Source organism: Dromiciops gliroides, chromosome 5, assembly GCF_019393635.1.
Source record: "Dromiciops gliroides isolate mDroGli1 chromosome 5, mDroGli1.pri, whole genome shotgun sequence".
NCBI lineage: Eukaryota > Metazoa > Chordata > Mammalia > Microbiotheria > Microbiotheriidae > Dromiciops > Dromiciops gliroides.
The window spans coordinates 166,085,020-166,108,118 of record NC_057865.1 but is presented as its reverse complement, the minus strand read 5'-3'; the positions used below and the strand labels follow the sequence as shown (position 1 = coordinate 166,108,118).

Sequence of the window (23,099 nt, the reverse complement as noted above, 5' to 3'; positions counted from 1 at the left end):
GGCTCCCCCTGCCCCAGGACATACGCACCTCCACCCGCTCACACGCCCGCTGCACACCGCATGCTCGCCCCGCTACCGATGCTCCTCGAAGCAACACCCGGCCCCCGACTTCCCCCACCAAAAAAAAACCGAAAATCGCCCCTTAACTCCCCCCCCCTACCCGCTCCACGCCCCCCAACTCCCTCGGACCTCTCCGCCTCCAGCCCTCGGCCCAGCCCAGGCTCGGAGGGGCACGCACCCCCATCCTTCCCCTCCTCTAGTGGGCGGAGGACGGCGACCCTGTCTCCTCCGTCCCCCACCTCAGTCCCCACAAGGAGCTAAGGTAAGGAGTGGGGGGGAGGCGCCTCCTTCGTGTCCCTCCCTCTACCCCCCCCCCCCGCCCGCCCGCCCGCCCGCTCCAGGGAGCTGGGAGGGCAGGTTTCCCTCCCTCTACCCCGCGACTCCAGTCTCCGGGGCTGAGGGCGAATGTGGAGAGGAAAGAGCTTCCGTCCCCAGCACTCACCTCTCGCCTGTTGTCAACATCAGCCCCGGGTTTCCCAGTACCAACTCCACCGCTCCGGCTCTCCTCTCTCCCCTCCCCCCCCCCCTCACCTATCTCCCCGACGAGGACCCGCCTTCCCCTCAGCTCCCCCTCCCTCCCCCCGCCCGCTGGCCCTCCCGCCCGCCACTCACCAACGCGGACCCGAACTGCGGGTGGGGGCGGGGCGGAGGGAGGTGGAAGGAAGAAGCTGTCCGCGCGATTGCCTGAACGAAAGTCTCCCGGCTCGCCAGGTTGCGGGTAGTTGCCTACCACCCGCTCCTCGATTCCTGGATGGCGACCCCTAGGTTCTCTACGGAAATCCCAATCACTCCACCTTGACAAGTTCAGGCTGCTGTCTGGGAGGGGTCGAGAGGGAGACAAGTGGGATTTTCAGACAGGCGGTGCCAAGGACAACCTCTTCCACCTCTCTCCACCCACCACCACCTCCTCAACCCGGGGCCCCAGCAAAGGCAAGGAGGAGCGTTCTGACGGCCGGGAGACAGGAAGTGGGTTGGTCACCAGGAAAGAGAGAGAGAGCAGGAAAGAGAAGTACGCAGGCGCAACCTCGCCTAAGGAGGGGGTGAGAACTGGGACATGAGGCCCTGGGTGGGAGGAGCCAAGAACAAGTACGGTAGCACGTTGAGGACAAAGCTAGCGATTGTTCCATAGGCTCATAAGCCTTAAGGTTTGAGAAGGAAAAGTTTGGGAGAGGAAAGATCTGGGCTTTGGGAAAGGAGTCATTCATTGGAACACGGCAGATAATAGATTTAGCTACGTGAAGATTCGAAGGGAAAAGGGGCAGCGAAAATAAACAAAGGAATGTTTTAATCTTTCCTTAAAAAAAAACCTCCACTCTCTCAAATAAGACGAGTCTCTACTCCCAAGTCTCTACTCCAAGAACCCGGTTAAGTAGGTTTGTTTCCCAAAAATTCCCGTGAGAAGTCCCTGGCCTTTTGAGCATGCCCACGTCACCCCCTAACTTTTGAAAACCTTTACATCACCTAACCAATGTCCCGGTTTCACTGTATACATCCGGAAGCGAAACATCTGTTATGAGTGGTTTAATGATGAATGCACCTTTTTCCGGTTTTGGTTCTTAACCCCCAAAAGAGCGATTTCCAGCCTTTTGGGTGTTGCTATATTATATTTAATTTCCCAAAAGATCCTCCCTTCTAAGAATGCTGTGTACATAAAATGACCATGTTCTCCCCTCAAAAATGGGTACACTTGGGGGCAGCTAGGTGGCGCAGTGGATAGAGCACCAGTCCTGAAGTCAGGAGTACCTGAGTTCAAATACGACCTCAGACACTTAACACTTACTAGCTGTGTGACCCTGGGCAAGTCACTTAACCCCAATTGCCTCACTAAAAAAAAAAAAAAAAAAAGGTACTCTTGGTCTGACAATTTGGGTGGAAGAGAAAGGGAGAGGGTCTGATTTATGAGGACAATGTCCCACTAACTATGCTGCTTTGGGACTTCTTTGGATAGTTCCATCATGCGTCAAGAAACTCATCTGGGGGAAATCTCATGCTGCAAAACTGAATCTGCCCGAGTATGCACATCTCATTGGTACTCTCTTCACCTCTGATTGGACTCTGCCCGAGGACAAAGCCATGAGCTCTAGGGCTCTGTTTAAGAAAAGGGTTCATCATAGTCTTGTTCTCATTTTGGATTTTCAGCTTCCTTTTGTGTGTCTTTCCCCATTCGATCATAAGCTCCTTGAGGGCAGATATTTGTATCCCTGTCAGTACAGTACCCAGCATGTAGTAAGTGTTTAATGTTGATTGACTGGCAAATGGGGCAGAAAATTTAAAATTGGGACAGTTCAGGGAAGTCTGAATCGCATGGATACAATGAATTTAAATGAATTAAAAGTTTTTGTAAAACATTTTGTGACAATGCTCCTTCACTTTTAACAATCATTTTTCTGGGGGACCTACTTTATAGAAGAGGGTTTTAAGGAAGTGTTTTTGTATCTAAACAAAATGTTATATTTTTTAAAATTTAATAATTTTGTGACATCCCTAAAGATTCCCTGACAATTCAGAAAAGTATGGAAAGATTTATCTGAAGTGATACATAGTAAAATAAAAAGAACCAGGAAAATAATATACCCAATGATTACCATAATGCACATAGGAAAAACTATAAAATGAAATGAACTCCATAGAATTAGCAGGCTTGGATTGAAGAGTTGAAAAAGTATACTCTTCGATACAAAGGTGAGGGAATATGAATGTGAAATAATCAATTAACATTAAGTTCCTAATAGGTGTCAGGCACTGTGCTAAGTGCCAAGGGATACAAAAAGAGGCAAAGGATAATCCCTGCCCTCAAGGAGCTAGCAATCTAATGGGGAAGACCACATGCAAACAAATATATGCAAGCTATAGAGAAGATAAAAAGGAAATAATTAACAGAAGGAAGGCTAGTACCTTCTACAATTAAGTAGTAATACAATTAAGAGAATTGGGGATAGAGCACCAGCCCTGAATTCAGGAGGACCTGAGTTCAAATCCAGCCTCAAACACTCGACACTTACTAGCTGTGTGACCCTGGGCAAGTCACTTAACCCTCATTGCCCCACAAAAAGAGAGAGAGAGAGAGAATTGGGGAAGGTTTCCAGGAAAAGAAGGGATTTTAGTTGGGACTGAAAGGAAGTTGGGGAGGTTGGTAGTCAGAACAGAGAGAGTACATTCCAGGCATAGGAGATGGCTAGAGAGAATACTTGAGACACAAGGGATGGAAAGTCTTGTTCATGGAACAGCCAGGAGGCCCAAGTCACTGGTTCAATGAATACTTGTTGAGGAGTAAGGTATAAGAAGATTGGAAAGGTAGGAGGAGGCTGGAATACCCAACAAACCATTTTGTATTTACTCCTGAAGGCAATAGGAAACCACTGGAGTTTATTGAGTAGGGGATGACATGAATGGACCTATGTTTTGGGATAATCATTTGTGGTTGGAAAATGGATTGGAGTGGGGAGAGACTTGAGGAAGGCAGATCCACCAGCAGGCTAGTACAATAATGAAGGCCTGAAGTAATAAGGGCCTGCGACAGACCGGTAATAGTGTCAGAGGAGAGAAAGAAGTAGATTCAAGAGATGATGCAGAGGTGAAATTAACAGGCTTTAAAAATAGCTAGGAGGGGCAGCTAGGTGGCGCAGTGGATAGAGCACAGGCCCTGGAGTCAGGAGGACCTGAGTTCAAATCCGGCCTCAGACACTTAACACTTACTAGCTGTGTGACCCTGGGCAAGTCACTTAACCCCAATTGCCTCACTAAAAAAAAACAAAACAAAAACAAAATAGCTAGGATATGAAGAGTAAGGGATAGTGAGGAATCCAGGATGACTCCTAGGTTGCAAGCCTGAGCAACTGGAAGGATGATGTTGTCCTCTACAGTAATAGGGAAGGAAGGAGGAGGGGAAGGCTTAGAGAGAAAGATTCCATTTTGTAAGTTACATTTTGAAAATATTGAAATATCTGCTGGACATCCAGTTCAAGATGTCTGAAAGGCAGTTGAGATCTGAGCTTAGAGGAGAAGGAAGATAGAGAAATGGCCATGGGATTTAGCAACTAAGACATCATTAAAAACTTTGGAGAGAGCAGTTTCAGTGTAATGAGGTCAGAAGACATATTGTAAGGAATCAAGAGGTGAGGGGAAAGAAAGTGGAGGCATCTATTGTAGATGGCTTTGTGAAGGAATTTAGTTACAAAGGGAATTAGAGATATAGGATCATAGTAAGGATGGAAGCATCAGGGGAAGGTTTTTCTTTTGTGATAAGGGAGACTTGGGCATGTTTGTAGGCAGTAGAGAATGAGCCAGTAGACAGGGAGAGAATGAGAATAAGTGAGAGTGGGGATCACATGGGGGCACTCTCTCCTAAGAGACAGGATGGAATGGGATCACTTGAAGGAGTAGAGTTACTCTTGCTAAGAAGTAGGACAACTTCATCGTGTGAGACAGGGGTGAGGGAAGAGACAGGCAGAAAACACCTGAGTGATAAGGGATGAGGAAGAAAAAAGGAGTTCATGGTGAATGGCCTAAATTTTTTCATAAAATATAAGGCAAGGTTCTCAGCTAAATGTGGGAGGGATGGGAACCATGGGAAGTTTGAGGAGGAATAAAAAGGTTGGGAAGAGCTGCTGTGAAGAGTGGGATGCTGAGTTGATAAGAGAGGTATGATAGAATTGCTCAACAGCAGTGAAAGACCAGTGGACCCACTCAGAATGGTTGTGAGATTTTCTCCATCTTCATTCAGCAATAGCTGGAGAGATCCAAGGCTGAAGGTTTAGGTGGTACGAATATTACATATACAGTCCAAAAAAGTAGGTGTATTAGATTTGATGACCTTTTTGGGGTTTCCTTTTAAATCTTTGTTTCAAGGGCTAGCTCCACGAGAAAAGAAGGTAGAAATCAGAAAAACAATATTATGTTAAGGAAAAGGAATTAACAAAGAAAAGATTTTTGTGATACTCCTTAAACTAATTGGAGCTGTCCTGATTTTACAAAAGTAAGGCTGAGAATCATTGCTGCAAGACTGAAAAAGGAACTCTTTCTGCAAATGGCAATAAAATACAAAACAAAACTACAAACATTAAATAACTACAATGTTCAGAGCTCAGTGCCAATTACTGAGGGAGATAGAAAACTTAAATAAGATTAGTCTAGCCCCCAAGAAGATTAAAATTTAGAGTGGGGAAACCAATTTATTCAGCATAAATGCATTAGGGAACTAACCAAAAGAAACCCAAACTTGGTACTTGAGGTCACAGGGATAGACAAATTTGGGGGAAGTAGGAAAGAAATAAGGAAAGACTTAGAGCAGTCGACAGGGATTCACAATATATCAGCAGTACAGACATAAGAAAATTACTAGGAAGGGTGGTAGTAACAATTCATACCCAAGATAAGCAACATTAAATTAAAGTGGATGCTGGAGACTGAGAGCTTAGGAACCTCTATAAACCCCTAGCAACCAATCAATAAACATTAAGTACCTACTATGTGCCATGCACAGTGCTAAGCACTTTATAAATACTTTATTTGATCCTCGAAAACTGCGGCAGACAAAGGTTAAGTAACTTGCCCAGGAGCACAAATAGTAAGTGTCTGAGGCTGCATTTGAACTCAGGGCTTTTTTTCCTCCAGGTCTAGTACTCTATACATTGTGCCACCCAGCTGGAGCTAAAAGTGATAATTGAATCCATGAGAGCTGATGAGATCACCAAGTGAAATAGCACAGGGGGAGAAGAGGGCTCAGGGCTGAGGCTTATGGGATACCGATCACTAGTGGGCATGGTCTAGCTGTAGAACCAGGAGTGAATGGTGTCAACCTAGAGAAAAGAAACTATGAAGGAAATGAGGTTGATCTACAAGTGGCAAAGCCTGAAGACAGATTGAAGGATGAGAATTGAAAAAAGTCGTTAGATTTGACAATTAAGAAAACATAGGTAACTTTGGAAAGAGCTGTTTCAGTTAAATGATGAAGTTGAAAATTATACTGCAGAGAATTAAGAACAGAGTGGCCTCAAGAAGTTTAACCATGAGGAGGCAGCTAGGTGGCGCAGTGGATAGATAGAGCACCAGCCCTGGATTCAGGAGGACCCGAGTTCAAATCCGGCCTCAGACACTTTACACACTAGCTGTGTAACCCTGGCTAAGTCACTTAACCCCAATTGCCTCACCCAAAAACAAACAAAAAAGCAAAACAAAACAAAAGAAGTTTAACCATGAAAAGAAATAGAGTTTAGGACAATAGCTATTAAGGATGGATGGAGGTTTGTCGTCGTTGTTGTTTGAGACTAGGGGAGAAATGGGTATGTTTATAGGCATTACAAAAGTATTCAGTGGACAGGGAGAGGATAAAGATTAGTGAAAAAGTATAATTGAATGACTAATATGGTAGTATGTTTTACATGATTGAACATGTATAACCTATATTAAGTTGCTTACTGTCTGGAAGGAGACTGAGGGAGAAAGAAAATTTGGAACTCAAAAATGTTTAAATAAATGTTAAACATTTACATGTAACTGAAGGAAAACTAAAATATTGTTTAAAAAAGAAAGTATAGTTGATAGAGGGGGAATCTGCTGGAGAAGACAGGACAGAATGGAATCACTTGATCATCTAAGACAAATTTGCCTTGGAAGGCAAGAAGTCAAACAAGTCAAGTGAAGGGGGAAATAATGGCAGAAGTTATCTTAATGATGTGAGATAAGGAGGGAAGAAGAGTGAGCCACTGGAAGATGAATCCTGGTTGACTTCCATTACATGACTACAACTCTCCAGAGTAGAGTCACTCCTATTAAGTTAGATCATTTCTCTCTCTCTCTCTCTCTCTTTTTTTTGGGGGGGGGGTTGTTTTTGTTTTTGCAGGGCAGTAAGGGTTAAGTGACTTGCCCGGGGTCACATAGCTAGTACATTTCAAGTGCATTTCAAGTGTCTGAGGCCATATTTGAACTTAGGTCCTCCTGAATCCAGGGCCTGTGCTTTATCCACTGTGCCACCTAGCTGCCCCCTAGATCATTTTTCAAAACCTCTTTGCTCCCAGCAGGTGTTATCAGTTTTTTTGCTGTGTGATGTCTCCTTTGGCAGTTCCTCCCAACTTCCAGCAGAGGTCCCAGGTGGAACTTCTCAGACAAGTATATTTTAACCAGGAAAGACCCCCAAATCCACTCTGTCACAGCAAAACGATTTTAGCTTTAAACATCGTCTTCATCATCGAGGGGGAAAATTCAGGAGTTCTCTCTATCTGATAAAAGACCTGTTCTCACCTGCCTCAAGATTCTAGTGATTGAAGACCAGAATGGGGAATTGTGCCTCCAAGATGCAGACTCAGATTAAGTAACTCTACACATAAGAACACCAGATTTGAGAAGCAGAAGTGACTATAGAGATTCAGGAGGCATGCTGCAGCAGGCATTTTAACAATATTATTGTAAATGATGGAAAAACACATTAATTTGGGCCACATAGATTTAGGGAAGTTATTTAGACCAACCTTTACATTTTATTGTTTTTGTTGTTGGTCAATCATGTCCAACTGTTCATGACGCCGTTTGGAGTTTTCTTGCCAATGATACTCGAGTGGCTTGCCATTTCCTTTTCCAGCTCATTTTACAGATGAGGAAACTGAGTTAAGTGATTAGACCTGGGTCAGCATAAGTGTCTAAGGCCAGATTTGAACTCAGGAAGATGAATCTTCCTGACTCCAGGTCCCTCACCCTATCTATTTCACCACCTAGCTGCCCTTCTTAGTGTAGTTTTTTTTTTTTTTTGCTTATTTTTTTGTGTGGGGCAATGGGGGTTAAGTGACTTTCCCAGGGTCACACAGCTGGTAAGTGTCAAGTGTCTGAGGCCAGATTTTAACTCAGGTACTCCTGAATCTAGGGCCAGTGCTTTATCCATTGCATCACCTAGCTGCCCCCAGCTGCCTTTCTTCATTTTACCAATAAAGAAATTAAGTCTTAGAAAGATGAAGTGATTTGCCTAGAATTATGTGGATGGTAATAAGTAGCAAAGACAGGATTTATATCTACATTCTTTGACACTAAATCTAGTGTTCTTACATTGCACTGGGTCCTTTCTCCCTGACACCTGAGATGAGCCACTTCCAACCAAAGGAAAGTTCAAAAGACAAGGAATTTCAGTAACCCCAATTAGTTTTCATTGATAACTGCTTTAGTGACTCCCTGTTGCTTCATGCTATATCACTCCACTTTTTTATAGACAGATTCCCAGGAAAATATGTCTACTCTCATTCCTTCTACCTCCTCTCCTCTTATTCCTCGACCCTATGCAACTGGTTTCTAACCACATCCCTCAAATGAAAGTGCTCCAAGGTTAAATAACTATCATTTCTATATCTTAAAGTTTGCCAAGGGCTTTAAATATGATACATCGTTTTATCCTCAAAACAACCCTGTGAAGTAGATATTTTATTATCCTCATTGTACATATGAGGAAACTGAGGGTGAAAAAGGTTAGGTGACTTGCTGAGTCAGGCTCACATAGTGTCACAAGAAAGATTTTAACTCATCTCCCTGACTCCATGGCCAGCACCCAATCCACAAGTCCAGACCCTAATTTCTGTTTCTTATACTTTCTCAGTCGGTTAACAAGCATTCATTAAGCACTTAGTATGTGCCAGGCACTGTTCTAAATGCTAGAAATATAAATACAAGTAGGAAGAGAGTATACCTAACTTCAAGGAACTTGCATTCCTGTAGCAGAAGCCAATACATAAAAGGACATTGAAAAGGTAGGGGGTGGAGGGTGGAAGGGAAGGGAGATGGAGATACCTGGTTTGGCATGACTAGAGGAAGGCTCCAGTGCAGCTTGAAGAGGAATGAAACAAGTCTGGCCCATACAACTTCCTTAAAGGAAGGTTCTAGGTAGAGCTACTCAGTCAGGGGTCACAGGTACTTCCAAAGTATGAATTACAATGGTGAAGTGAGGCTTAAGGATAAAGAGCTGGGGCATGGTAAAGGAATCCTATAGTACAGCATGGAGAAATGTCGTTAGTCATCTCTTAACTGCCAAATCTGTTGGTCTTTTCTCATTCCTTTCTTGACCTCTTGCAGGATTTTGTGATACTTCCCTTCTTTGGTTGATCCAGCCTTAGTTTCTCTACTGAACTCCAGTCCTTCATCACCAACTGCCTACTAGAAGTTTCAAACTGGATGTTCTATATTCATCTTGAGCCTAACATGTCTGAAACAGAACTCCTCCAAAATGGGTCTCTCCCCTGCATTTCCCTAATTCTATTGAGGGCATTTCTATCTTTTTAGTCACAGAGGGCCACAATCCTGGAGTCATCCTTTACTTCTAACTCTCTTTCATCCCACATATACAATCAGTTGCCAAGTCTTATTGATTCTACCTCTATAACATCTCCTACATGTCCTTCAGTCTACCCTTCTCTCTGCTCCTACAGCTACCAGCCTAGTTCAGGCCCTCACAGCTCTTACCTGGTCTATTGCAATAGCCTCCTAATTGGCCTTCATGCTTAAAGTCTCTCCTCACTCCAATAGAATGTTCTGTTGAAACATTATAAAGAAGTAACTTAAGTGATACCAGTCATTAGTACTATCTACTAAGTCTTAACTGATTTTTACCAATTATTAGTGCTCACCCCCCAAATTACCTTGTATTTATTTTGCATATATTTTGAAAGTATTTTTCTACATACACCATTTCTATGTATGTGCCCAATAAGATATATGCATCTTGAAAGTAGGACATGTTTTCTTTTTGTTTTTGTTTTTTTATCTCCTGGAGCCTAAAAAATTACCTGCAAATTGAAGACATTTAGCAAATGATTGTTGAATGAATGAACAAGTATTTCAAAGCTAAATATTAATGGACTAAATTCCATATTAATTGAAAATGTCAGTGACTAAAGCAGAAAATCCAATATGCTGGTTACAGCAGAAAAACTCTTTAATCCAGAAAAATCTGTGTATGTTAAAAATGAAAGGATAGTGAAAAATTTACCAAGCTACAACCAAAACTGAACATGGTACTAATAATATTGAACAAAGTTGCATCCAATCAAGAAAGCATGAGATAAACAAGAACACTGCAGTACATTAAAAGGTTCTCTGGAAATGAGACTATTTCGGTCTTAAAAATATACGTACTTCATAGTTCAGCAGCAAAATTAGTAAAAAACAAAAACCCTTCACATTCTTGCTAGAATAAGCAAAATATATCAATATCAATAGGAAATTTTAATGCCTCTATGATAAATAATATGATAAATCCCATAAAAAGATTAAGAAGAAAGAAATCCTAGAATGTCAGAGTCAAAAGGGATCTCATAGGCCATACAGTCTAACTCATACTGAACTGGAAACTCCATATGACATATCCAACCAAGTATTATCTCTCCTTTGCTTGAAGACCTTTGATCAGGGGAGAAACACTATCTTCTGAAGTAGTCTATTCTATTTTATAAAAGTTTGAATTCTTAGGAAATTTTTCCTTTTATCAATCCTAAATTTGCCTCTGCAACTTCCCCTCATTAATCTTTGTTTTGCTTTCTGGGGTCAACCAGAACAAATCAGCATTGTGTGACCAGAAAAGCATTGAATTTGGAGTCAAAGTTCCTACCTGCATTCAATTTCCAAATATGCTTGCATCTGTGTGATCTTAGGCAAGTATTTAAACTCTCTGGGCCTCAGTTTCCTCATCTGAAAAATTAGAGGGTTGCACTTAGATGACCTCTCAGGCCCTTTCAGCTCTAAATCTGTTATTCTAAATTTAATAATTCTTCCTTATGATGGACTTTCAAATACTTGAAGAATTACCATTGTCCAGTCAATTCTTCTCTGCTCCAGGATAGACATCCAAGCATTTTCTAAACATCTAAACAGTTTCTTCTCAGTCTTTCAACATCCTACTTGCTCTTTTCTGAATGGTAGCAATAACTTCCATTTATAGAGTGTTTTTTTTTTATCAGATTTACATAGCATCTTAAAGTTTGCCAAGCAATTTACACACATTATTTCATTTATGTCTCATGGTAACCTTTAAGTAAGTTCTACAGTTATTCTCATTTTCATTATTATTATTATTATTATTATTATTATTATTACAGGGCAGTGAGAGTTAAATGACTTGCCCAAGGTCACACAGCTGGTAAGTGTCAAGTGTCTGAGGCTGGATTTGAACTCAGGTCCTCCCAAATCCAGGGCCAGTGCTTTATCCACTGTGCCACCTACCTGCCCCCTATACTTTTTTTTTTTTTTTTAGTGAGGCAATTGGGGTTAAGTGACTTGCCCAGGGTCACACAGCTAGTAAGTGTTAAGTGTCTGAGGCCAGATTTGAACTCAGGTACTCCTGACTCCAGGGCCAGTGCTCTATCCACTGCGCCACCTAGCTGCCCCCTCTATACTTCTTTAATCAACCAAAATGATTGTGATGGTGATTACACTGATCAGAGTTCCTAATTAGTTCAGAGTTGTTTTTCTTTACAATATTGTTGTCATTGTAGAAATTGTTCTGGTTCTGCTCACTTCTGTATTAGTTCATATAAATCTTTCTAGGTTTCTCTGACACTATCCTCTTACATTTCTTACAACACAATAGTATTTCATCCCATTTATATACCATAAACTTTTCAGGCATTCCCCAATTTTTAGGCAATATTGCAGTTTCCAATTCTTTGCCACTTCCAAAAGAAATACAAATATTTCTATGTACTTTTAGTAGGGGTCTGTTTTGTGTAGAACTAATCCCTTTCTTTTAATCTTCCTTTCCCTTCTGTTTTCCTGTAGAATGAAATATATTTCTGTACCCAAATTTGTTTGTGCATTCTTTCCTCTGTAACGATTGGAATGACGCCACCTGCTGGAGACTTACTGTAGAAGAGTTCCACCCATGAAGCGAAGGTCTTTGAGGGCAAGACCAGGAGTCTTTTCTTTGGCGTCAGGAAGTGACGCGGGCTAGTGGGAGGAGGAAGGAAGAGACTGGCACTCACTCTGAGGCTCTTTCCTGGGGACTCTGGCAGAGAAGGGAGCTAAAAATGTGCTCTCCCTTTAATAGATAGGAATCTAGGCCTTTCTCTCTCTCTTTATCAAATTCTTATTCTCCTTAATAAATGCTTGAAAGTCTAACTCTTGCTAAAGCTTATAATTTATTGGCGACCACTCATTAGATATTTTAGACAGACTAGCTAGAATTTTAGCCCTTAACACCTCCTTTTACCAGTTCAGATGAGAATGAAGTTGTGTCACATATTTTGCACACCCCTTGCTTCTTGTTAGTATAGATTTCTACTTGTGTACCCATATTATGTGAGGTAGTTTTCTCTATCCTCTCCTTTTTCCTTCCTAATCCATTCCTTTTTTCCTCCCTTTCCATTCTTCTTTTAAGATCAAGACTGAACCACTATCAAATTCAGCCTCAGACAGACACTTGACACTTACTAGCTGTCTGACCCTGGGCAAGTCATTTAACCCTCACTGCCCTGCAAAAATAAAAAATAAAAAAGACTGAACCACTCCCAGGTCCTCATTTATTTAGACTCCCTCTAAGACCCCTGATGAGGACAGAATTCTGATGGGACACATGCATCATCTATGTATATTAGAATGTAAACAGTTTGTCCTTTAGTCCCTTATAATTGGTGACTCCTTTATATCCATTTATATTCCTCTTGACTCCTGTGTTTTCTCTTTAGTATTTCTATGCAGTCCTAGGCTTTTCAACAGATATTCTTAGAAGTCTTATATTTCATTGAAGATCCATTTGCCCCCACATAATTATACTTAGTTTTTCTGAGTAAGTTTTTTTTGCTATAAACCTATATCCTTTGCCTTCTGGAATGCTGTGTGCTGAACTCTAGGTTCCTTTGCAGTGACAGCTACTAAAGGTTGTATGCAAGTAAGTGTGTGCTGTAGTTTGTCCACGTAGACTATATGTGTCCACAGCCTGTCTAGATGTCATTCGTATGGAGTGATAAATAGGTATCTCTAGAGTCTCTGCCCATTTTTTTCCAAGAGAGACCTTGATTCCTGCCTGGAAAGGAAGTAGGAGGTTGGGCCAGAGGACCACTACTCTTCTCTCCTCAGAGAGAGGGAATTCTAGGCAAGAACTATAATCTATCCCCCCCCCCCCCAATAGGTTTAAAGAAGTGCTTCAGCTTAAAAATCCAAGATTTGACTCTCTTCCTACCAAATTCTGATTACACAAAAACCACAAAATGACCATAGTAAATAGCAAATAAACTCATTTATCTAAGCCAATAGCAAATAGAAATCAGAGATAGAAAGCATACAGATGAAAATATATGTACTAGACGATGCATAGAATGAATTAACTCTTCCACTGAGAACAATATTATCTGAACTCAATCAAGAGAGGGATAGTTCCAGATCTCATCCACAGGGAAATTCCCCAAAGTCTCTAGTGTAATAAGCTCAAGGCTATAATTGAGGTGCCAGTTCTTCTACATGTCAGCATTTCCCTCGAGTCTTTCCCTCCCTTCAGGGACCTGAAGACAGTGTGGAATTGAGTATCTTCTTTAGCAGGTGGGTGACTAGAGGAAGCTAGGTGATAAAGTGGATAGAACACTGGGCCTGGAGTCAGGAAGACCAGAGTTCAAATCCAGCCTCAGACACTTACTAGCTGTGTAACCTTGGGCAAGTCACTTAACCTCACTGAGCCTCAGTTACCTCACCTGTAAAATGGTTTTAGTAATAGCACCTACATCCCAAGGTTGATATAAGGATCAACTGAGATGTTTTTTGTGAAGCTCATAGCACAGTACCTGTGCACATAGTAGGCTTACTATATATTTTTATTTTACCCTCCCCTCCCCATTTTCCTCCTTCTCCCAGAAGCTGAAGCCAAAGACCAAAGATTTCTCCCAAACTCTCACCACCTCTATCCCTCATACAGGTATGAAGCATTGAATAGTCAGTTTTCACCAATGAGAAGAGTTTTGTGCAAATAAATGAGCTTTGGAACAAAGGTTATATGTGTGATCCTTACTGAGGCTCCTCAGTCCTTGAGTTCTTTTTTTTCTGGCAGCTTGCTTGCTGTATATATATTTTTTTCTTTGACCTTGAATCTCTGCCTATAATGGCTCTTGACTATAATGATCCTAGGAGTTTTCATTTTAGGATTTCTTTCAGAAAATAATAAGTAGATTCTTTCTTTCTTTCTTTCTTCCTTCCTTTCTTTCTTTTTCTTTCCTTTTTTTTGTGTGAGGCAATTGGGGGTAAGTGACTTGCCCAGGGTCACATAGCTAGTAAGTGTCAAGTGTCTGAGGCTAGATTTGAACTCAGGTCCTCCTGACTCCAGGGCTGGTGCTCTATCCACTACTCCACCTAGCTGTCCCGTTTCTTTTCTTTCTTGAAATTGGCATCTAGGCTCTTTTTTTAAAAAGTCATTTTAAAACATTCAGGTAGCTCAATGATTCTTAAATTATCTTTCCTTAATTTGCTTTCCAGGTCAGTTGTTTGTGCTGAAATATATATTTTTTATTATTTTTCAGCTTTTGGACTTTAAGATTTCTTGTTGTCTCATGAAGCCATTAACCTCTATTTGGTTTATTCTCACTTTCAGGTAGTTCATTGTTTGAACAAGGCTTTGTACCTCTTATTCTAAGCTGTTAAATGTTTTTCCAATTTTTTCGTCCCTAACTTATTTCTTTTCTAATTTTTTTCACCTGATCCTCTCATTCATTTATAAATTTATTTTTTTAAAAAACCTTTCGTTTGTAAATTTATTTAAAAAAAAATACTTTTTGCCTCTTGTTTTCTATCTTTTAAGAATATTCATGCATTCATGAATGCATGGTGTCTCTGTATCTTCAATCTTTCTGTTTGGTTTGTTCTTTCCTGATATTAAGTCAATGAGTATTGGAGATGAAATGAACCAAGTTATGACCTTGTGAACTTGGAAAGGTAAGAAGAGTCATCAGTCATCCCCTCAGCAGTCAGAGGTAGTAGCAGCAGTCCAGGGAAGAGAGAGCCCTGAGCAGACCCAGCCCAACAGCAAATGGACTCAGCAGCTAAGATTCTGTATCCTGCAAGTAAGAGAATGATTCATCTGTCAGCTGTGCCACACCCAGAAGTGAATTTATTGGAGGGATATTTTGTAACAATCACTTCAAGTTTGAATTCTCTTTCCCAGGGACCATATCTTGTATGCGTGTGTATAGAGGTATACTCCAAAGTTGCTTTCTACAGGAAAGAGACCTTTGTAAAATGTAACTAATGATAATTTGTTAAATGAAGTTGATGATATAGAAACTGTTGATTAATAATGGAACACATCAGATAGGGAATCATGAATAAACATGCTAGAAAAGCCCCCAAGCCCTCAGGGTAACCCCTAAATTAAACAAGAGCCAGAGGAGAGTAACCAGCTGCTGTCTGAGGACTTGACCTGCTAGAATGAGTGCAGGTTGGGAGAATGCTTCCTACACTTTGTACTGGAGCATGTCAAGATATTATTAGGAGACACCCTGTTGTCCAGAGCTAAGGTCCAGCAAGCAAGCTGTACCCTGAGCTTAGCATAACAACAATCCTTTGCACTCACCCTCTAGATGATCTCGCCTTCTGGCAAAATCCCATAATTATTTTGTTGTTTGACCAGCACTAGGTGTTCTCTGAGCTGGGACAAGTTTAAACAAGTATCCATGTTCCAGTCATGAAACCTTCCTACGAATCAAACTTGTCTCATTTTTGCTGTTACCCCTCATTGTCCGGGCTATAGCTCACATAGAGCCATTGGTATAAGTATTGAGATCTCCTCACCCTACCTTGGGTTCCCCCACTAGGGGCAAGGCCCTAGCTCATGTGTCTGGGAGGCACAATTTGCCTCCTAGTTTGCAAGCTGTTTCCCTCACTTTGAAATTAAATTTGTGTTTCATTCCTGACTGTCTTGTCCCTATCCTGCTCTATTCCACTTTGGACATCCACAGGTTAGAGGCCGGTTAAGTTCAGTTGACTATTATTATCTCTCCCATAATGTAGCACAATGCCTTGCAAATAACAGGAGCTTAATAACTGGTTATTAAGTGAATGAAAGAATGCCTACTATGTGCAAAAAAAACCCCAGCTAGGTATTATGTTACTGAGGTTTATTTTCTGTGATGAAGACAGAGAATTCTCCCTCTGCTCCTCTCTCCTAACAAGTCCAGAAGTAGTTTTTTGAAAGTGCCATAGGACTATTTGAAACCTAGTGTTAGAAAAGGGAGTCCTCTATCACTAAAGGCAGGCTCTTCAGTACTGAACCAGATTCAACTGCATGTTGGGTACAGGATAGGGAGGGACATGGTACTTCAACTTGTAGGCTCAAATGATCAGTATCTCAATGCTAGTACAAGATAGAGTTTGGATTTCAGTGCACAATGTGCAAAACTGAAGGGTTTTGATTAGTGAAATGACATCATATTTTGGCATTAGGAAGATTAATCTGGCAGCAGTATGTACACAACTTCAGCTATCCCTTCTTAGGGTAACTAAAAATCTTTCTTTCCTGTTCTTTTCCCTAGCTCCAGAAGCATTTAACTTCCTCCCAAATCCAATCTCAGTCTTCTGTTCCCTCCCCTTACTCCCCCACTTTTGATTTTACTGCCTCAGTACCTCTTCCATTCCCACTGACCACAACTAGTTTCATTTACCCTAGTAGTTGTCTCTTAGATGAAATACTATAATCACTTTCCACCAGCCAGGTGGTTAGAGCACTGGGCCCGGAGTCAGGAAAACCTAAATTCAAATCTAACCTCAGACATTTACTAGCTGGGTGACAATTGGCAAATCATTTCACCTCTGCTTGCCTCAGTTTCCTCAACTGTAAAATGGGGATAATAATAACACCTCCCCTCCAGGGTTGTTTCAAGAATCAAATGAGGAAATATTTGTAAAGCACTTAGCACAAAACTTGGCAAATAGTAGGTGCTATTGTTATTATTATTATTGTCTAATCCCAGCATCAAGATCTTCTAAACCACTCTAGACACTGTCATTATATTTACCTTCCTAAAAGCACAGTTCTGTAAATGTCCTGCTCAAAAATCTCCAATGGCTTCCCTTTCTTTATGTGTCAAATAAAGATCAGATTCCTTCAACTGACATTCAGGTCCTTATCTGATTTTATTCCTTTCCTAACTATTCCCACCCTTTCATGTTAAGTATTGAGTCCACACTTAATGTGTTATTCAGTTGGATTTCTTCTAGAGGAGCCAGAAAGGCTTTCTTGTTGTCCCCATTAACTACTACAACCATTTAAAATATCAACACAGAACCCTACATGACTAGACAAAAAGTACCACTTGTATTTGAAAATGAGGGCAATTCACCATAGGGCCAGATTGTAGAGATGTGGGGAGTAGTTCAGCTTGGGAAATATCAGTTCATTCTAGTGCTAAAATTATGTGATTCCATGACTTCAGTAGATTAGATGCAAAAGATGAAGCAATGAGAACAATACCTCAGGGAGCTCTGGGTTCTCCAAACAAAGACACCCTCTCAACTTTTTATTTATTTTTTTTTTGAGGAAATCTTGTTTTAAAAAAAGGCAGGATGGGAGAATGGCTGAGGAGTGAGAAGAAATAGATCCTCAGGGTCTGAGCTGGCAAGTTCACTGTTATCTGTTACTGAAAAGGTTTAGGATACATTGTAGTAGACAAATCAATTGTATAGTCCATAGATTGCTACACAATTATAATCCTATCTTCCAAATTTATTTTGCTTTCTTCTTGATCCTTCTCATCAGTCTTGTTTCCTTCATTTTCTTCCTTTTCATTACCCAGGCTGTGCCACGGTGAAAAGAGCACTGTCTGTAAACTCAGAGGATGTTCACTAGCTATGTGACCTTCTACTAGCCTAACTTCTGACATGAGGATTAGGAATTAAGGGACTATTTCAGTTTAAACTGGCCAGCGAGATATCAGGACTGATCCACCTAAGAAGTTAGGGGAGATAAAATTTTATAGCAGGAAAGTCAGGCTGGGCTGCTACCTGAGCTAGGAAACATAGATAACTCCACAGGTCAGAACCATCATTCCAAAAGAAAAATCCCCCTGATTCTCAGGGATCTTTCCTCACCCCACCCCCCAAAAGAACTTTCCATTGTCAGGTGGTCAGCCCATCTATCCTCTATAAAAGCTTTGGCCTTTCTTCTCTTAGAGGAGAAAGATGTCTCTAAACCATCTCCTTCTCTTCCACTTCCCTTGGTCACTTTCTGTAGCGCCCAAATAAAAGACCATTTTATTCTAAATGAACTGTGTGCAAGAGTTGTAATTCTTTTTTTTTTTTTTGCGGGGCAATGAGGGTTAAGTGACTTGCCCAGGGTCAAACAGCTAGTAGGTGTCAAGTGTCTGAGGCCGAATTTGAACTCAGGTCCTTCTGAATCCAGGGCCGGTGCTTTATCCACTGCGCCACCTAGCTGCCCCCGAGAGTTGTAACTCTTTACAGAGGAATACCTAAGAACCCCCACCACCTTTCGCCCGTGACATTTCCCTAGGCTCAAGTTTCTTCATCTGTAAAAGGAGAAGGTTAAGCGAGTTGACTTTTAGATCTAGGATGCAGATTAAATTTCCAAAAGGAAAAAAAAATTCATTTTCTAGCCTTTACCCTCCTTCATCCCTCAGACTTCCTAAGCTCTCCCACCCCAAATAATAGGTAGCATTTACACAACATTAAGAACTTTGGGTATATTATCCCATTTGACTCTCATCTTGAGAGGTTTTTACTATCATCATCATCCCCATCCCCATCCCCACCATCATCATCATCATCGTCATTCCCATTTTACATATAAAAAACTTTACTGTGAAGGTTTAATGGCTTGCCTCGGGTCACACAAACTAAGGTCTGAGGTCCAGCTGGGGCTGTCTTCCAAACCCCAAGTGCCCTGTATCCACTGCCATCTAGTTGCCTCACCTACCTGTCTTCTTCCATTATTCTTTCCCCTCTCTCTTAGGGCTGACTTTGGGTACTCGGGGGAAGACTTGTAGCTTTTGGTTTGGGGCTGAAGAGGTGGGAAGAGCCGGGGAGAAAGAGGTGCGAAAGAAAAGAGAAGAGCACGTTCCACTGGCCCTAGAGCGAGGACGTACAGAGGTTTTGTTTCGCATTGTTCGATAAGTGAACCAATCAGTCCTGGACTTGAAAGTTCCGCCCACTCCTTCCCTCCGCTCAAGCTTCCACCCGAGAGTTGGCCCCTGAGGGGGAGGCGCAGGGGGGTGGGCCTTCTCCGTGGGGCCGGTCTCTTATGAGCCAATCAGGCACGGGGGCGGTGTCTAGGGGGCGGGGCTTCTTGCGGGCAGGGGTTGGGGGGCAGCACATGGGCAGCTCTTTCCTAAACCTGGGGGTCCCGAGCCGCTGCTAGGCCGATACCTATTCCTCCGTGCCTGGCTGCGAGAGTCGGGGCCATGGCCTACTCTGTCGCCGCCGCCGTCGCGAGGAGGAGCCTCGGGTGGACCCCTCGACACCTCCTCCGCCGCTGTTACCAGACCGAGCGAGGCGTCTACGGCTACCGGCCGAAGCAGCGGGAAAACGGGGAGCCCCGGAGAGGCCCGGCGAGCCCGGCAGGTTTGTGGGGACTGGCGCCAGGAGGGGAGAAAGGAGCGAGCTGGGCCCGCGGCCGGCTCGGGCCGCCCGCCTGCTGTCCTGCTCGTTGTGGCTCAGGTGGGGCGGCCTCGGAGCCGGGAGAGGCCAGGCAATGTCTGCAGTGGCCCCCTCCCTCTGGCTCCGCGGCCCCTGCTCGCGCGGGGGATCGGCGTGGCGCCTCCGGCCGGTGCGCGGAATGCAGACGGGCCCGCGTCGCCCCGCAACTGCGAGAGTGTCTGGGAAGCCCTTGGCTGGAAGAGTATCCCAATGTACCATGGCCAGAGGAAAAGATCTCTATTTCCAAAACATTGGGAAGGTGGGACTGGAGCATTGAGGTCCCAAGGCTATGGACGCGAAGATTGTGTGCCATCAGGATGAAAGGGGCACTCTGGAGAGAAGGGCGATTTAGTGGGTTTGGAGTCATTTGGGTAGCGAGGCGGTGCCCTGGATAGAGCGCCGGGGCTAGAGTCAAGAAAAACTCATCTTCCTGAGTTCAAATCTGGCCTTAGACACTTATTAGCACTTAAGACCTTGTTTGCCTCAATTTCCTCATCTGTCAAATGAGCTGGAGAAGGAAATGGCAAACCACTCTTTGCCAAGAAAACCCCAAACGAGGTTAGGAAGAATCAGGACACAACTAAAAAAAACGACTGAACAACAACTTGGGGTCAAAGGACATCATGTTTTCTGGTGGACCGTTTAGCAAAACACTTGAGTTTTCTAGGACTCAGTTTTCTCATATGTAAAATAAGGGATTTGGAATAGATCTAGCATCCTCTAGCATCCCTTCCTGCTCCAAATCTATGATCCTATTAATATGGTATTTGGTATCTTAGTGGATAGAGATTTGGACTTGGAGTCAAGAAGAACTAGGTTCAAACCTTGCCTCAGACATCTGCAGAGAATGTGACCCTGGGCAAACCTCTTTTCTGCCTCAGTTTCATCTGTAAATCAGGTATAATAATCACACCTATCCCAAAAGGTTGTTGTGAGGTTCAAATGAAATCATATGGGTTAAAAACTTTGCAAATCTTTAAGCACTATACTATATATATATTAGTTATATTAGCTCCAGACTTAATCTCATCATTACAAGTGATGTAAATTTTTTTTAATTTCATTATTTCAGGTAGTTTCAGCGAATTTGGGTCCCAAAGAAACCTGTTCTAAGTAATAAAATGCTCTGAAACTATTCCCTTTTTTGGATTTATGTGTCTTCAGGGTGTTGCAAAAGTCTTATTTCATTCTTTTTTTTTTTTATTTTTGTTTTTTAAGTGAGGCAATTGGGGTTAAGTGACTTGCCCAGGGTCACACAGCTAGTAAGTGTTAAGTGTCTGAGGCCAGATCTGAACTCAGGGATTACTGACTCCAGGGCCGGTGCTCTATCCATTGTGCCACCTAGCTGCCCCGCCTTATTGCACTTTTTAGCTTCAATAGCATAACACACACACACATATATATATATATATATATACACATGCACATATATATACACACACTATACCATGTTACTAAGATCTTAGATTTGTAGTGGAAAGGGATGCTAGAGAACATCTGTTCCAATATGTATGTTTAAAAACTCCCTCCACTGATGTAAATAGGCAACTTTAGAGTCTTAGAGAGTGGCTTTGGGGAGCCAAGAGGTTAAGTTTAGCAGGAGGAAGAATTTCAATCTAGTTCTTCCTGACGCCAAGATTGCCTTCTTATCTTCTACCCTAAGCCATGCTGCTTACATTTGTTTTTGTCTTTATCTGATAGGCAATATGGAATCTTTTAAGACTTTGGAGTAGAGGAATGGCCTGATTGGATCTTTAAGTTAGGAAGATTAATTTGGCAGTTATATGTATAGGATGGTGGATTGGGCACAGGGTAGTAGGGCAGCGTTGAGACCAAAGGCTGAAGAGAGATAAAAGAGTTTTGGGAACAAGAGATAGGTATGAGAATTATAGGATGTTTGAGTTTTCCAACTTTGCCATAATAGCTTACTGAATCAATATTCATTTTAAAGTTCATACTCTGTGCCAGGCACTAGAGATAACAAATAAAAAAGTTTCTGCCCCCAATTAGCTAAAATTCTGCTGGACATGGGTTGAGGACACAATGCCTACGTAGATAAGTTAATACAGGATATTGACAGGTAAAGTCAACCAGCCATCCTTATGTACCTGTTGTGTGCTAGTCTTTGATTGTGTTAAATGCTGAGGATACAAAGAAAAGGTTAATGTCTGCCCTCAAGGAGCAATAGAATGAATGGACAGAACAACTATGTATAAACAAGATGTGTACAAGATAAATAATCCTCAGAGGGAAAGTACTAAGATTAAGGAGCAGTAAGAAGAGCTTCTTACAGAAGGTAGGATTTTAGCAGAGACTTGAAGGAAGCCAAGAGGGGGGCAATGAGGAAAGAGAGTATTCCAGGAATGCAGAATGGTTAGTGAAAATACCTAGATTCAGGAGATAGTGTGCCGCGCCCCCCCCCCCCATGCAAGGGACAGCAAGAAGGCCAGTACCACTGGGTCATAGAATACGTGATGAAGAATAAAGTGTAAGAAGACTAGAAAGGTCAGAGGAAGCCAGGTTATAGAGGGCATTCAGAGCCAAAGCAGAGGATTTTATATTTGATCATAGTGGTAATCCAGAGGGAGCTTCTGGAATTGATTGAGTGGTATTTGCCAAGTCAAACCTCTAACTTTAGGTAGTGCAATTTTATTTTCATTTTATTTTATTTTATTTTTTGCAGGGCAATGAGGGTTAAGTGACTTGCCCAGGGTCACACCAAGTGTCAAGTATCTGAGACTGGATTTGAACTCAGGTCCTCCTGAATCCAGGGCCAGTGTTTTATCCACTTCGTCACCTAGCTGCCCCCAGGAAGTGTAATTTTATAGCCAAGTGGAAGAGGAATAGACTGGAATGGAGAGAGGAGACCAACCAGCAGCCATTTTAGTAGTTCAGGTCTGAGATAAGGGCCTGCAACCAGAGTGGTGGCAGTGTCAGAGGAGGGGTAGAGCATATAGTGTTACAAAGGTAGAAAGGACAAGACTTGGCCAATAAAAACAAATGCAAAATAAAAACATATTAATTTGTGGTGGCTACTAATAGCGGAGAAGAATTAGTAATGGCCTTTTGAAGAAGGTAGTGTTTGAGCTGAGCCTTGAAGGGAGCTAGGCCTTCTGAGAAGTGAAATTGAAGAGGGAAATCCTCCAAGTTTGAGGGACAAAGGCATGGAGGTGGGAGATGGATATCAAGTAGGCCAGTTTGGCTAAGATTTAGAGTTCATTAAGTGGAATAATGTGCTATCAGCCTGGAGAGATATGCTGGATCCACATTGTAAAGAACTTGTGAAGTGCCGAACAGAGGAAATAATGGGGAAGCCACCTAAACTTCTTGAGCAAGGGAATGACACGATCAGATCTGTACTTTAGGGATCTCACTTTGGATGGATTGGGGAGGGAAAGATTGGATGCATCAAAAACAATTAGGTCTTTGGAATAGTCTCTGCGAGAAGT

General features: G+C 42.3%; 2 protein-coding genes across 7 annotated transcripts in view; one reads left to right on the top strand and one right to left on the bottom strand.

Moving 5' to 3' along the window:
• The window catches only part of UPF2 (UPF2 regulator of nonsense mediated mRNA decay), a 201,291-nt gene extending 200,665 nt beyond the window's left edge, over window positions 1-626 (bottom strand). For 4 of the 6 annotated variants that reach the window (XM_043966392.1, XM_043966388.1, XM_043966394.1 and 1 more), the window contains exon 1: window positions 503-626. The gene's annotated coding sequence lies outside the window, so the exon portion shown is untranslated. Of the gene's footprint in view, window positions 1-28; window positions 131-189; window positions 312-502 lie in introns of those variants that run through there. The other 2 variants (XM_043966390.1, XM_043966389.1) reach the window with 2 other exon arrangements.
• Window positions 627-19,319: 18,693 nt separating this feature from the next.
• Window positions 19,320-23,099, top strand: part of DHTKD1 (dehydrogenase E1 and transketolase domain containing 1) — a 77,513-nt gene continuing 73,733 nt past the window's right edge. Inside the window, exon 1 of the mRNA XM_043965983.1 lies at window positions 19,320-19,575. Coding sequence (XP_043821918.1) covers window positions 19,416-19,575 — 160 coding nt within the window. The 5' untranslated portion in view covers window positions 19,320-19,415. The remainder of the gene's footprint in view (window positions 19,576-23,099) is intronic.